Genomic DNA, 12,509 nt, shown 5'->3' on the forward strand with positions numbered 1-12,509 from the left:
AGGGCTCTTTTCCTTCTGCAAGCTGTCACCTTAGCCATTATGCGATAAAAAATGAGTCCACTGAATGACTTGGAGCCGAGTGTGTAACTAAGTGCAATTACAGGATACTTATTAGATCAAGTTTTGATTTAAAGTTCACATCCTGTCAAAATGAGCTTTTCTTTTATCTCTCTCATTTTTTGAAAGATAACGCCACTCAAATCTTCTATATTTGTTATAATTTTAGTAGGTTTTTAAAAAAGCATTCATTTAGCAGTGTTTGACCTCTCAGTACTGCTCGTGTACAAGAGGGAATGGGATGGAGGGGAGTTTAGCTTTTCTATCGTGTAAGCTGAGACAAAGGTTTCAAATAGTAAATAATCTTACATCATCCCAAACGGTTAGAAGTACTTTTTACCTCAGCGTTATTTGTGGCACTAAAGCATAGATACCAGCACGTATTACCTATTCAATGCATATAAAAAACTTTTGTTCAGGAGTATGCTCCTGAATTTTATTGTGAGATAACCTAGTTAACATCTGCAGGGAGAGCAGTGTTGCTGCAGGCTGTAACGGTGAGGTACTGAGAAGAAGAAACCCTCTCACCCACAGACCGTGTTTGCAAGCAGACTCTGCGTACAGCCTTCAGTCTTGTTTAGGGGGAGAGGGATGTCTGGGTACCTCCTTTGGATTATTTTTTGTTCATTTGTTTCCTGTATGTCTGTGGCTTGTTTTTCCTAATGCTGTTTAGGCTTCATTCCAATCTACTGACTGTGGTAATGAGAAATCAGGCGAAGTGAGCTCTAATGGTGGCTCAAGATGTATAAAACAGTTGTTGCAGAAATGGACAAGATAATTAAACTCAAGTACCATTAAGGAGATTATGAATCACTCATAATTTGTTGTTGATTCAGTTGGGTTTTTAAAAATCAAAGCACTCACTTATCAAGCATATTTTTCTGTTTCAGAATCTTGTAGACTTCGGCCGAGGTCTGAGGTCCTTGCAGCTTTTGTCCGTTCAGCAACTCATTTTCCAGTTCCTCAATGGACTAGAAGAGAGGAGACTGATTACTTGGATCAGAGGGGATACCGCTGCAATACCAGCAGTTATCAAGAAGGTAAACAGCTAACGATGCCTTTGTAAAACACAGAAGGATTTCTTTATGCGTTAGTGTAAAATATTTCAAAATCCGCCTTACTTTTCCTGTGCGAGCAAAGGCTTCTGCTACTTTCCTGTTGCGTCCCCCGTAGCAGGTAGTGATTAGATCAGCCACCCCACAGCTTTCCAGAAAAGTGGCGATTGATACCGGTCCCCTGCAGAACATCTTGGCAAAGGCCACCATTTCCATAAGGCCCAAGCGTATAACTGCTGCTTTGGTGTTATCGCCAAAATCCAGTCCGTCGCAGAACCCAGCTCCCACTGCTACGATGTTCTACAGTTTTGTGTGAAATATAGAGGAGGAAAGGAAACGGTCAGGCAAGACGTGTGGTTCATAAAGCTCAGTGCACACTTAAGAGAACCCTACAAATCGGTCTTCACCCCATTGACTGGAAGAAGGTTCAATTTCCAATGGCCCTGAGTTTATGTTTCAAAGAGGCAGACAGCCAACTACTGTTGAACAAAAGTGGCTGGGCTTTTAGAAGACTATTATAAAGTATCCTCTGCTATTCCCGTAGGCAAAAATCAAAGCAGCTTATTTAAGATGGTAATATTGCAATCATGTAGTGTGTATGCAATTAATGTTTTGTTTTTCTGCTATTTCCACATCAGAACTCGCTGTCTTTTCGGTTTTAACTATCTAATCCCACACGGAGCCATGTCTTTCCAGGGTTTCTTGGTGGGTCTCCAATTTAAACAGACATAGGTTCTATGTACTGATGCTGCAATTTTGGGTTTCCCTGCAAAAATGGTCAGTAGAACTGCCCTCTCTAAACAAATCTCTTGGGATCCTAAGCATCTTCACAACTCCTCACCATTGTCCTACACACCTCCTTTCCCACCTCCCAATTCTCAGCCTCTAAAAAGTCCCTAAATAAGTGTAGTTCACTGTATAGGAGTAATATGTCACCTAGTTCTGCCACTGAAGTGTTTGTGCCAGACACGCACGTGCCCCAGTGCAGATTTTTTTTTTTTTTTAGCAAAGGCAATGCCAAAGCAATGATTTCAAGATTTCAAGCAGCAAAGATTTCCCACAAAACAGAAACAACCTCTCTCCCCTCTGTGCCCGCCCCCAGTTTCAGTCTGTGGCCAAAAGCAAAATCTGGGAGTACTTGGTTTTGTAAGTAACGGAACTTTTCTTTTTGTCTGTAAGATTAAACAGGAGCAATTCTTCCCTAGCCAGTAATTCCCCCTCCTCCAAGGAAAGGTGAAGGAAAAACAAATGATTGAATGTATAAAAAAGTACAAAGGATCATGAGCTGGAGTCGCTTTTGGCACATTTAAAAACAAACTCTGAATCTCACTCAAGTGCCCTCTCATTGGAAACTTGGTGATTTTGGTATCGCCACTGATCCAGCCTGGGATGTTGACGTGGGCGTCGCTGAATGCCACACAGCCGTGCTGCCAACACAGAGCATCTGTTGCTTCTGATGCAAACTTTCTAGCAGGTTACTACTTGAACCATGGAAATAAGTTACTGGTGGAAGCTACTATATGTAGTAAGAGTCTTCGTTGCATGTGCTTACATCATGCAGACAAGAAAATACAGCAGGCTAAATTCTACCCTCAGAAGCAGAGGTGCCTCTGGTTAAATAAAGATAAAAATACAACTGTTTTGAAATGCTTTGCCAACAGTTATGTTTTTAACCAAATTTTCCCTTTTAAAACAGATTGGAAAATTGGCACACGAACATCTCATCTGTGCTCACTCATCATATGGTGGCATGACTCATGTTAGACCCTGTGGCTTACAGAAGACTCAGGTGAGGGTAGAATTTGGCCCTAAAAAAACCATTTTGGTTTAAAAATCACTCACTTTTAAGGCTCCACAAATCTCCACTGTATCAGAGTCAAGCACCACGGTAATCCTGAAATTAGGGGTCTGCATTAATTCTTTAAAGATCTCCCCTTGTCTTTCGTTTTTGCACCCTGTGGGAAGAAAGGACGAAAGTCAGAGCGTTTTTGCAATGTTTCAGAGTGAGCACAATGAACTGAAACCTGAAATAAAGTCCCAGGGGCCACTTCAGGATTTGTGGTCCCAGTAACTGGGCGTTGCTAAACAAGAGATTTGTGTGACAACGTTTCCTGCTGCTGGACGCCAGTGTTTAACATATGCAAGTCCCAGGGCATTGATCGGGCATCGCTTAATAACACTTTAAAGAGCTTAGAAGTAGGTAGCGCCTAGTGCCGCTTTCTGCCAAAGAAAGCTTGTATAACCACAAACCTGGCAAAAGAGAATACTTACAAATTGCTTTGTACACCACAACGGTGTAATTGCTGCTTTGAAAATATAAACCGGTATAATTCTTAAGTATTATTATGGGGTGTAAATGATTAAAGCCCAATCAATTCCCAATTACTGGAAGATCCACAAATGATGAGGTTGAACGTTGGCACTTGCTTGAACATTTTTGTAACCAATTCTACAGAGGTCGTGTATCGTGTCATTACAGTGCTCGCCCTAGGCACTGAGAGGAAAGGTAGCCAGCTGGGCAAGGACTTCCAAATGGAGTTTCACTTTGTTTCTATATGAGGCAACTTCTTTTCCTTCAGGGAGAGCTCAGCAGTGAGGAGCTATAGCATTTTCCAGCTGTTGCTCCCAGGAGGGGTTCTGGGCATTCAGTGGTCTTGAGTATTAAAGAGCCTGGGCAATAGCACTCTAGTAGCTGTGGGGCTTCTGCCCCATCTCACGAGAAACTTTGGGTTTGCTTCTCATCCTTCACAACAATTGATGTTGGGGGATATACCCAGTCTCTTTGAGGTGGCTGTTTCTGGGCTATCTGGCTTTCCACAAGGACAAAAGCAGGGGACAAATCTCTTTGCACCATCATCACCATAGCATGGCTTCAGACTGGGCCAGCAGAAGCTAAATTCCCCCTGAGAAAATGAATATTGCTCGACTCTCCTAATCATGTCTAGTCCTACTTGTGCCTAGTCACTGCCAGCAAGAAATGCCCAGCTGGTATGGTTTTAACTATGACTGTAACCTTTGCAAGGTAAAGGAACAGTAGTGCAACAATTATTTTTTTTGTCTTCCCTAGCTATGGAAGGATGTAACTTTAATTTCTGCTGACTTTAAAAATCAATAGGTTTTAAAAACTACCAGCTGAACTTTCCAAGTCAGGTCAGACCCAGTCAGTTCTGGGACAATCTGTGGCTACATCTTGGCAAGCAGTCTGAATGGGAGGGAGGAACAGAATGTTACTGGGGTTTGGGGCTTTTTTGTTGTTCTTTGGGTTGTTTGTTTGTTTTTAAACCAAGACGTTTGAAGATGGAGAAATACACCTCAGGGAGCATGAGCCCATATGAGCTTCTGATTGCACCTCTCCCTCTAGACCGCCAATGTACTCAGTGTTGAGCTGTACAGACACAAAAGGTGGCTCTTGCCAGCTCCTACAGAAACAGGATTAAGCTGTAATTTTTTTAATGGATTAAATTAGCTCTCAGCACTGAAACCCGCAATCGGTTTGGATCTGATCCTGCCAGCACCAAACTCCCTGGAAATCACACTGCCCCCCTGAAGGAGCTCAGCAGGCACCGGTCTTGGGAATGACAGGGGACGCATTGCATCCCCCTGCTACCTGCAGAGGTTATCCCCTTGCCACAGGTGATGTTAAACCACAACTCGTGGCTCCGGTTTGCTCTTTGCAGTAGTTACCAATGGTGGTTTCACAGAACTGCTCATCAGCCACTTCTTTGGCTATGTTGGCTCCCATAAGCACACTGATCTCTATTTTCAGTTTCTCTCGAATGAGGTCGGATATGAGCTTGAGGCCGTCAGGACTCTCATTGATCCCCTGAATAAAAGACAATAGTCAAAGCCAAGTTATTAGAATAGGAAAATGACAGCACTGGTAAAGCAGAATGTGTCCTATTGCCTGCAGCTCTCAGGTTTTAATTGGAAGGATTTGGGTCTTATATTCACTAGCATTAGCCATTAATACAAACGCTCTGGGTCTGTACTTTGATAACTGTGAATTCAAAGCAAGTTCAGGGAGAAGGTAACCCTGCAAGAGGCCTCGCATCCAGTGCTGCTGGCCTGAGGCTTTCTTTGACGCAGTATTTTTCCTTTGTGTTAAACTCTTGTAGTACAGAACCAGACTTTTAAAATTAAGCCTACAAGCAGTGGCTTTTTTGCAAGATCTAAGTATTAATCTGAGTGCTTCATTGGTATTAAGGAACATACTGAACTGCCTGGGGGGGGTTGAGCTAAAGAAAGAAGTAAATTTGCAGGAACTTCCTTCCTCTCCCACCTTCCTCTCCTCTGTGTACTGCTGCTTATCAGATAATGTGACAGGACAAGGGGTAATGGTTTTAAACTAAACCAGGGGAGGTTTAGACTAGATATAAGGAAGAAATTCTTTACAATGAGGGTGGTGAAACACTGGAACAGGTTGCCCAGAGAGGTAGTGGAGGCCCCATCCCTGGAAACATTCAAGGCCAAGTTGGACGGGGCTCTGAGCAACCTGATCTCTGGAGGGGGGTTGGGGTCCCTGCTCACTGCAGGGGGGTTGGGCTAGATGACCTCAATTTGAAATGGAATATTTCCTGCAATGGAAGCAATAGAAGAAGCAGTAGACTATATTCTTATGCTTGCCTCTGAGTTTGAGATTCTCTTAAAATATTAATTTAAGATTATGATAATCTGGTACCTCTAACCTTAAAAAGAGATTCCTCAATTCATGCCAGATTGAAATTGCCTCCATTCTACAAAATTAGTCATTAGTGTTACTGTACCAGTTTAATGCTGCCAAGAACAGCTTTAGCATATACTTGGAAGAGGCACTTCAACGCAGCGCTCTTTCCAGTTAAGAGTTAATTGAGGCTGTAGTCTGATGAGTATTTTTTTCTGGCGGCAGCAACAGCGTATGTAGCCCTCTCTCTGCCCATTTTCAGCTCCGTGCTGGTCCAAGTGGGAACCCATCCAGGCTAAAGATGGCTGGCAAAGACAGTTACTCTTAGCCCGGATGGGTTGCCCCATCCTTTCCTCTCTGTGGCCACATGAGCAGCAGAAGGGCTGGCAGTGGCTGGGTAAGTTTTAGCTCTTGCAGAAAGAAGTGCTTGTGTTTATGCAGAACATGCAGCTGAGGATTTGAGCTTCTCCCCTTAGGTGGGAGATATTTGCTTACTTTGTATGGACTGAGCCTTGTGGAGATGATGACTTACCTTGATCAGTGAAATCCCGAATGCCCCAGGCTTTATCTGGCCTGCAATCTGCTCGCAGATTCGTCCAAGGAATTGATGTGGCAGAACAAACATTAAAATGTCTGCCCCATTTGTTGCTTCAACCACGTCTGGTACAGCCACCTGGGACAAGAGTGACAACTGAAATGAGCCCCAGGTAGGAATCCTCACACCTTGCAAGATACCAATGTGCTGAAGCCATTGCAGATGCGTTGCAAATGTCCTTAATTTTAACTGGCACTCTTTTGTAGCTGCTAGATCTTCATGTGAGCAACTGCAGCAATTTTCTGAAGTATCCAAAGCAGCCTAACTTTTTTTAGGTCTGGATTTTTTAAAAAAAATTATTTTTTACTTCCCTCCCATCCCAGCCCTGTGTGGATTATCTGAGGAAGATGATTTTTTTTCTAAACTTGCACCATCCTGGTTCTTCTGGAATGAGTGGTAGCACTGGGGAGCACAGGAACAAACTGGGGTGGTGAGACAGAACCTCTTGTGGCAGTCTTTGGTTTCCATAGGTCACCAGCTGAGAGTTACTCAGTGTCCTCTCCAAGCAAGTGGACGACAAAAAGATCATCAGGAGTACCCAGCACGGATTCACCAAGGGGAAATGCTGATGCTGAACAGGATCGGCCCTGACGTTGTTCCTTGAGCAATGCCACCTCTGCTGAGAGGGACCTGGGAGTCCTGGTGGACAATAAGCTGACCATGAGCCAGCAATGTGCCCTTGTTGCCAAGAAGGCCAATGGTATCCTGGGGTGTATTAAGAGGAGTGTGGCCAGCAGGTCGAGGGAGGTTCTCCTCCCCCTCTACTCTGCCCTGGTGAGACCCCACCTGGAGTACTGTGTCCAGTTCTGGGCTCCCCAGTTCAAGAAAGACGAGGAACTCCTAGAAAGAGTCCAGAGGAGAGCTACTAGAATGATAAAGGGACTGGAGCATCTCCCCTACGAGGAAAGGCTGAGAGAGTTGGGCTTGTTCAGCCTGAAGAAGAGAAGACTGAGAGGGGATCTCATCAACGCATACAAATATCTTAAGGGCGGAAGTCAAGAGGACGGAAGCAGTCTGTTTGCAGTGGTGTCCAGCGACAGGACTAGGGGCAATGGATGCAAACTGAAACACGAGAGGTTTCAGTTGAATATGAGGAAGAACTTCTTCACTCTGAGGGTGGCAGAGCACTGGAACAGGCTGCCCAGGGAGGTTGTGGAGTCTCCTTCTCTGGAGATATTCAAAGCCCGCCTGGATGAAGTCCTGTGTAGCATGCTCTAGGTGAGCCTGCTTTAGCAGGGGGGTTGGACTAGATGATCTCCTGAGGTCCCTTCCAACCCTTACGATTCTGTGATTCTGTGAATAAACTATATCAAAAGGCAGAGATTATCATCATAATCTTTGGGGGGTATGTGTCTTTGTTTTAAATATTTAGTAACTTGACCAACAGTTACGAAAACCTATACAACAGCATAATAACCGGCAAGCTGTATCTTCCTCCAAATGCTAGTGCTACTCCGAACAACAATTCAAGCCAGGCTACAGAGGCGACACAGGTGAATTTGAGCCTGCTATCACCAGCAGTTTACAATCAGAGCGAGCGTTGCCCTTGGACGTAGCCTTGGAGCACTCCGCCTTAGAACAAGCGGGACTTACAGCGGGAGAACCAGAACTGCTGCCAGAAAGGCTGCTTCTCCGGAAAACAGCAAAGCGGGAGTGGGGAAGAGGCTGGCAGTGCTCTACAGCCAGTGTTCCTGTCTCGCCAAAATGTTGCAGAGCAATACAAGAAAAAAATCAGGGTGGTGGGGTTTTTTTCTTCAGCTGGAGATGAAGACATGAGAGTCCCTCCAGGCTTTACTGCAAACCAGCTGATTTCTGCTGGTAAAGCCTCAGACTTTGCTATAGACAGGATGAGGCTGATCTCAAGTCATGATGACAAGCCTGTTGATCTGCTCGAGGGTTGTAAAAATAACAGTGACAAGTCAGTTCTAACCCAGGAGAACTGTGTGCCAAGTTCAAACCATGGAAGTGCAAACATGCAATCACAGCACTAAATGGAGTACTAAATATAACCATGCTCCAAGCAAGGAGACCCACCACGTGCAGCATCTTCACTTCCTTTTACAACTGCAACTGTTCCAGAAACATGGTGCTACTTTCTTCAATTCACAAAAATGGCATTTAATTCACAAAAGTGGCATTTGGCAAAATCTTGAACAGCCAAAACCCCTCACCTTGCTTGCTTTAGTAGCAATAAATTATCTAAGCTGATTAACTTAAGTAGAGATGCAAATTTGTTATTTTAAATGTCCATGAAATATGTATTTTTGGTGGAATCTACAGCATTATTAATTATAGCAGTGTGTTGCTATCCTGAAAGCACCCATGAGCCGATAGCTCATTCGTCGTCTTGTAATCCACAGCTGTTAGCTGTGCTATTGATTTCTTTTTTAGAAGAAGGGAAAGCAGTAGCTTTCCTTTTTTTTTCCAGAAGATGCTGTGGGTTTGAAATAGCTCAGCTCTGTGTAGACAGATCTCTGCCTGCCATTTCTAGAGTTCTGCTGATTTCTGCCGGAGAGGAGGAGGGTGCATTACCAGCACCTGACACAGTTGGGTGTTTGAAGTTGCGTGTGACATAGGAGACAAGCAGAAGTCATGGTGGCAAAACAGAATGAAGCAGTAAATCACTTCCTAATTTTAATTTTGCCAGATGTTGCCTCCTTTATAAAAAAATAACAATATTTCAGTGATTTTTTTTTTTTTTTCAACTTACCACATTTTTGGGTATCTTGTATCCAGGCAGATATTTAACATTTTCATGTTCCTGGTTGATTATTTCTGAGAGTTTTCTTCCATTGATGATCTCTTCGAATACCCACATCTTGACAGTAGGATCAAATCTGTTGGACTTCTGGACATTTTTGCCAACGATTCTTGCTATGGCCGATCCCCTTTAAAAAGAAAAAGAATTGAAATAACTAATAGGAAACAAATAGTTTTATTTTGAATTGGAAACACAAATTACTTTAAACAAACTCATAAAAGGCCTGTGCTATAAAGCTGTTCAGGTGCTTGCTACATTTATCAGAAAGCTTTATCCGTTACCCTGCATCAAAACCCCCTCAGTTTAAAAACACAGGAAGTAGAACCAGAAAACGTAACTGTAATAAGGGAACTGAAGTCATATCAAGGATTATAGAGTGGGAATGCGATGTACCATCAAGAGCATTAAAAATACAGTATCTGGGATTAAAATCTCTCTTGCTCCTCGGATAATTCTTTTTCTCTAAAGACCAGCAAATATAAAATAATCCAGGTAGCAAAGCACTGCTGAACGATCTTGCTGTGACAGTCTTTGTGCATCTCATCTAAAATAGATGCATCCCACTTTCCTACCAATAACCAAACAGTTGCAATAAGGATTTTATGTAAGAGCTAAATCCTCAGAAATTGTTCTTTTCTTAAAAAACAAACCAACCAACCAAAACCTTCAACCCAATGGTTTCTCTTTATTTATTGTTCTAATTATCACTGTAACAGGTTCTGTAACAGTTGCAAGCCTAAGGATATTTTAACTATCTGGTTTACTCTTCTTCAGTCATGCTGAGCATTTTTTAATCTCAGTTTAAACAATAATTTTATTTCCCTATCCACCACTGCAGCCTTGCAAACGTTCACTTATTTTCTGGGCACGAGGGAATGAAAAACGCTGCAGAAAATATTGGAAGTATTGCTTAATGCACTTTCAATTATATGGGAAGGAGGGGTGATTATTTTTACTCCTCTCTTCCCTCTTTCCATTTTAATGCTACTTTAATCTTCCAAGTACTGGCTGGTTTACTAACACAACTGAAAGGGAGCTGCGGTTGCAACGTTCTTGTCCTGTGACCCACTTGTAACATGCCCGTCGTGAGGAGCGTAAACAGGGTTTAGCTGTGGTATGTTCTCTGGAACTGATAAAGGCTTCAGGTAAATCCAAGACAAAGTCCTGGTAGGTCTGTGCTGTCGATGGTCCAAAGGGAAACCACGTTGTAACTGGCTCTCCTTGGCTGAACCATATTTTTGATGTAACAGGTTTGCAGAAGGCTGAATTGCTCAATAAGTAATAAAAGAATAAGGGCTTCATCTTAACCTTTAACGATAAAGAAATCCTACTGAGATCAGGTTTCACTTTGCTCAGTGTTGACTGCATACGGTATCCTGAGCTGCCGTAGTGCATTCTTTCTAAAAATGGATGCCTGGGTTTGGCCCTTTAAAATATGTAGGGCAATGTTTGGTTTGGGGGTGAACCTTTATTGTAAGAGAAATATCATCTTTAAAATGACTTATATATTGGTTCTCTTGCCCTGCTATCAAGAGAGAGCACAATGAAGGCCTGAGCTGAGGATGACTGTGGCTCAGCACAGAAATGTGTATTAAGAAGAGAAGTTGTTTTGATGGATAAACCTGATTCATTGCCCAGGTTGTGCTGGAGACTCCAACTGGAGTCTCATATGATTTTCTGCTGAAAGATGCAGATTCCAGCTCTAACCTCTGAAATCCTGAATGGGACTCGCAACTCTCAATAGATAAGTCTGATCTTCCAGCAGAGCTGTCATTACTACCTTGCTTGGGTGTTGCACCCAAGTACTTAACTTCACCAATATCTTGTCAATAGGAATCTCAGGCGTAAAGGTAGTTCCATAAATGAGAGTATTTTTCTTTGCTTTCTCTTTAGATAAATGGGGATTTGGGGGAGAAAGGGTTTAACATTTAAAAGGCATTGAGTGGTCATCAGGAAAAATACCTCCCCACAAAACCATCAAACAGTTCAAAACCTGATGCTCTGTTTGACTTAGTCCATTTAAAATTCAGTTCCCGCTGATCTGCCTTGGGAAGAAGAATTGCTTTGTCTGTGAAGGCGGCGTTCGGTAGACTACACAGATGTGGCAGAAGGGGGCTGCTTATGCAAACAAACCAAGGATGTTGCTCACATATAAAGACTTTTCCATGGTTTTATTTTCTCCAAAACTCAATTTAGTGAAGATAAATAAAAGGCAGAGAACTCCACTTAGATAATTTTTATAAGTAAGTGAAAACTGCCAATCAGGTTTTTTTCCCCCCAATTATGTTAATTAATGTTAGAAGTGATTTACATGTTGCTAAGAAAAAGAAAGCTTTTATCTGGAGATTTTCTATCAGTATAATGAGAAAGCTTTGATGTAGAATAACTCAAATAAGACCTGTTATTTACATATGCGAACATGGAAGTGTTTGTGGCGTACAGCAGCTCTGGTGAAAAGGAGAGCTTAACCGACCCCATGAAGCAGCTAGTCCCTGCCCTATACAACGGGCAGCCAGATATAGTTATCATAGAATCATAGAATGGTTTGGGTTGGAAGGGACCCCTAGAGGTCATCTAGTCCAACCCCAGCTATGCTGTTCCTAATTGTTTTTCCGAGGAGGTCTTAAAGACCTCAGCAGTTGCAGGTCTCTTCCCCAACCAGCCCATCCCAGGATTTCGCTATCCTTAGCATTAGCAAGATCATCCTCATGTTCAATCTGTCTTTCCTACTGCAGTTTAAGCCCATTTCTATTCTAGAAGGCTGCAATATTGTTTTTCTCCTTGAGCTGCTTGAAGATGATCCTGTCTTTCTTAGCCAACCACCCCAATTTTTTTTAAATTATAGTATCGCTCAGGTTGGAAGGGATGATGAGAGGGCTCCAAAGTGGGAACAACGCTAGGTTCAGATGGGTTGCAAGGCTTTGTTCAGTTGAGTCTTGAAAACTCTCCAAGGACCACCTCCTCTCTGGGCAACCTGCCCCAATGCTTTATTATTCTCATTATTTTTTTTTTTCTCCTCTCTTTATATATTGAGTCGGAACCTCCTCTGGTTCAATTTATGACCACTGGCTCTTGTTTTCCTTCCGTGCACCTCCATAAAAAGCCTGGCCATCTGTTCATGTTGAAGACAAGAACCTAGTTCAAGCTGGATCTTCACTGAGGACTCTGCAGTCCAAATGAATCTAAGAAGATTGGGAGAGCTTTTGGATTCTGAAGGGCCAGGCAGTGAATTAAACCTCTATTTTTAAAAACAGACAACTGAACCATGATTAACGTAAACACAAACCCTCCTGTGCTTGGCTGGCAACTACAAAATGCAGTGCAGCACTTATTTTTCTTAACCACATCACTCGTGAGTCTCCTGGTGGTGGTGACTTAGTA

The 12,509-nt window shown here is 42.9% G+C and overlaps 1 protein-coding gene and 1 long non-coding RNA gene across 2 annotated transcripts in view; one reads left to right on the forward strand and one right to left on the reverse strand.

Annotated features, from left to right (window-relative positions):
- The window catches only part of LOC118452507, a 3,421-nt gene extending 476 nt beyond the window's left edge, over positions 1–2,945 (forward strand). Inside the window, exons 2-3 of the long non-coding RNA XR_004842291.1 lie at positions 948–1,097; positions 2,809–2,945. This is a non-coding gene — a long non-coding RNA (uncharacterized LOC118452507). The remainder of the gene's footprint in view (positions 1–947; positions 1,098–2,808) is intronic.
- Positions 1–9,718, reverse strand: part of LOC104128126 (glycerol-3-phosphate dehydrogenase [NAD(+)], cytoplasmic) — a 10,276-nt gene extending 558 nt beyond the window's left edge. The window contains exons 1-6 of the mRNA XM_009640855.2: positions 9,078–9,718; positions 6,305–6,445; positions 4,797–4,935; positions 2,955–3,067; positions 1,179–1,412; positions 922–1,028 (exon numbers count right to left, since the gene is read on the reverse strand). Of these exons, the coding sequence (XP_009639150.1) occupies positions 922–1,028; positions 1,179–1,412; positions 2,955–3,067; positions 4,797–4,935; positions 6,305–6,445; positions 9,078–9,185 (842 nt within the window). The 5' untranslated portion in view covers positions 9,186–9,718. The remainder of the gene's footprint in view (positions 1–921; positions 1,029–1,178; positions 1,413–2,954; positions 3,068–4,796; positions 4,936–6,304; positions 6,446–9,077) is intronic.
- Between the last annotated feature and the right edge of the window lie 2,791 nt (positions 9,719–12,509).

The sequence above is a fragment of the Egretta garzetta genome, unplaced genomic scaffold, assembly GCF_000687185.1.
Source record: "Egretta garzetta isolate BGI_Z169 unplaced genomic scaffold, ASM68718v1 scaffold326, whole genome shotgun sequence".
NCBI classification, from domain to species: Eukaryota; Metazoa; Chordata; class Aves; order Pelecaniformes; family Ardeidae; genus Egretta; species Egretta garzetta.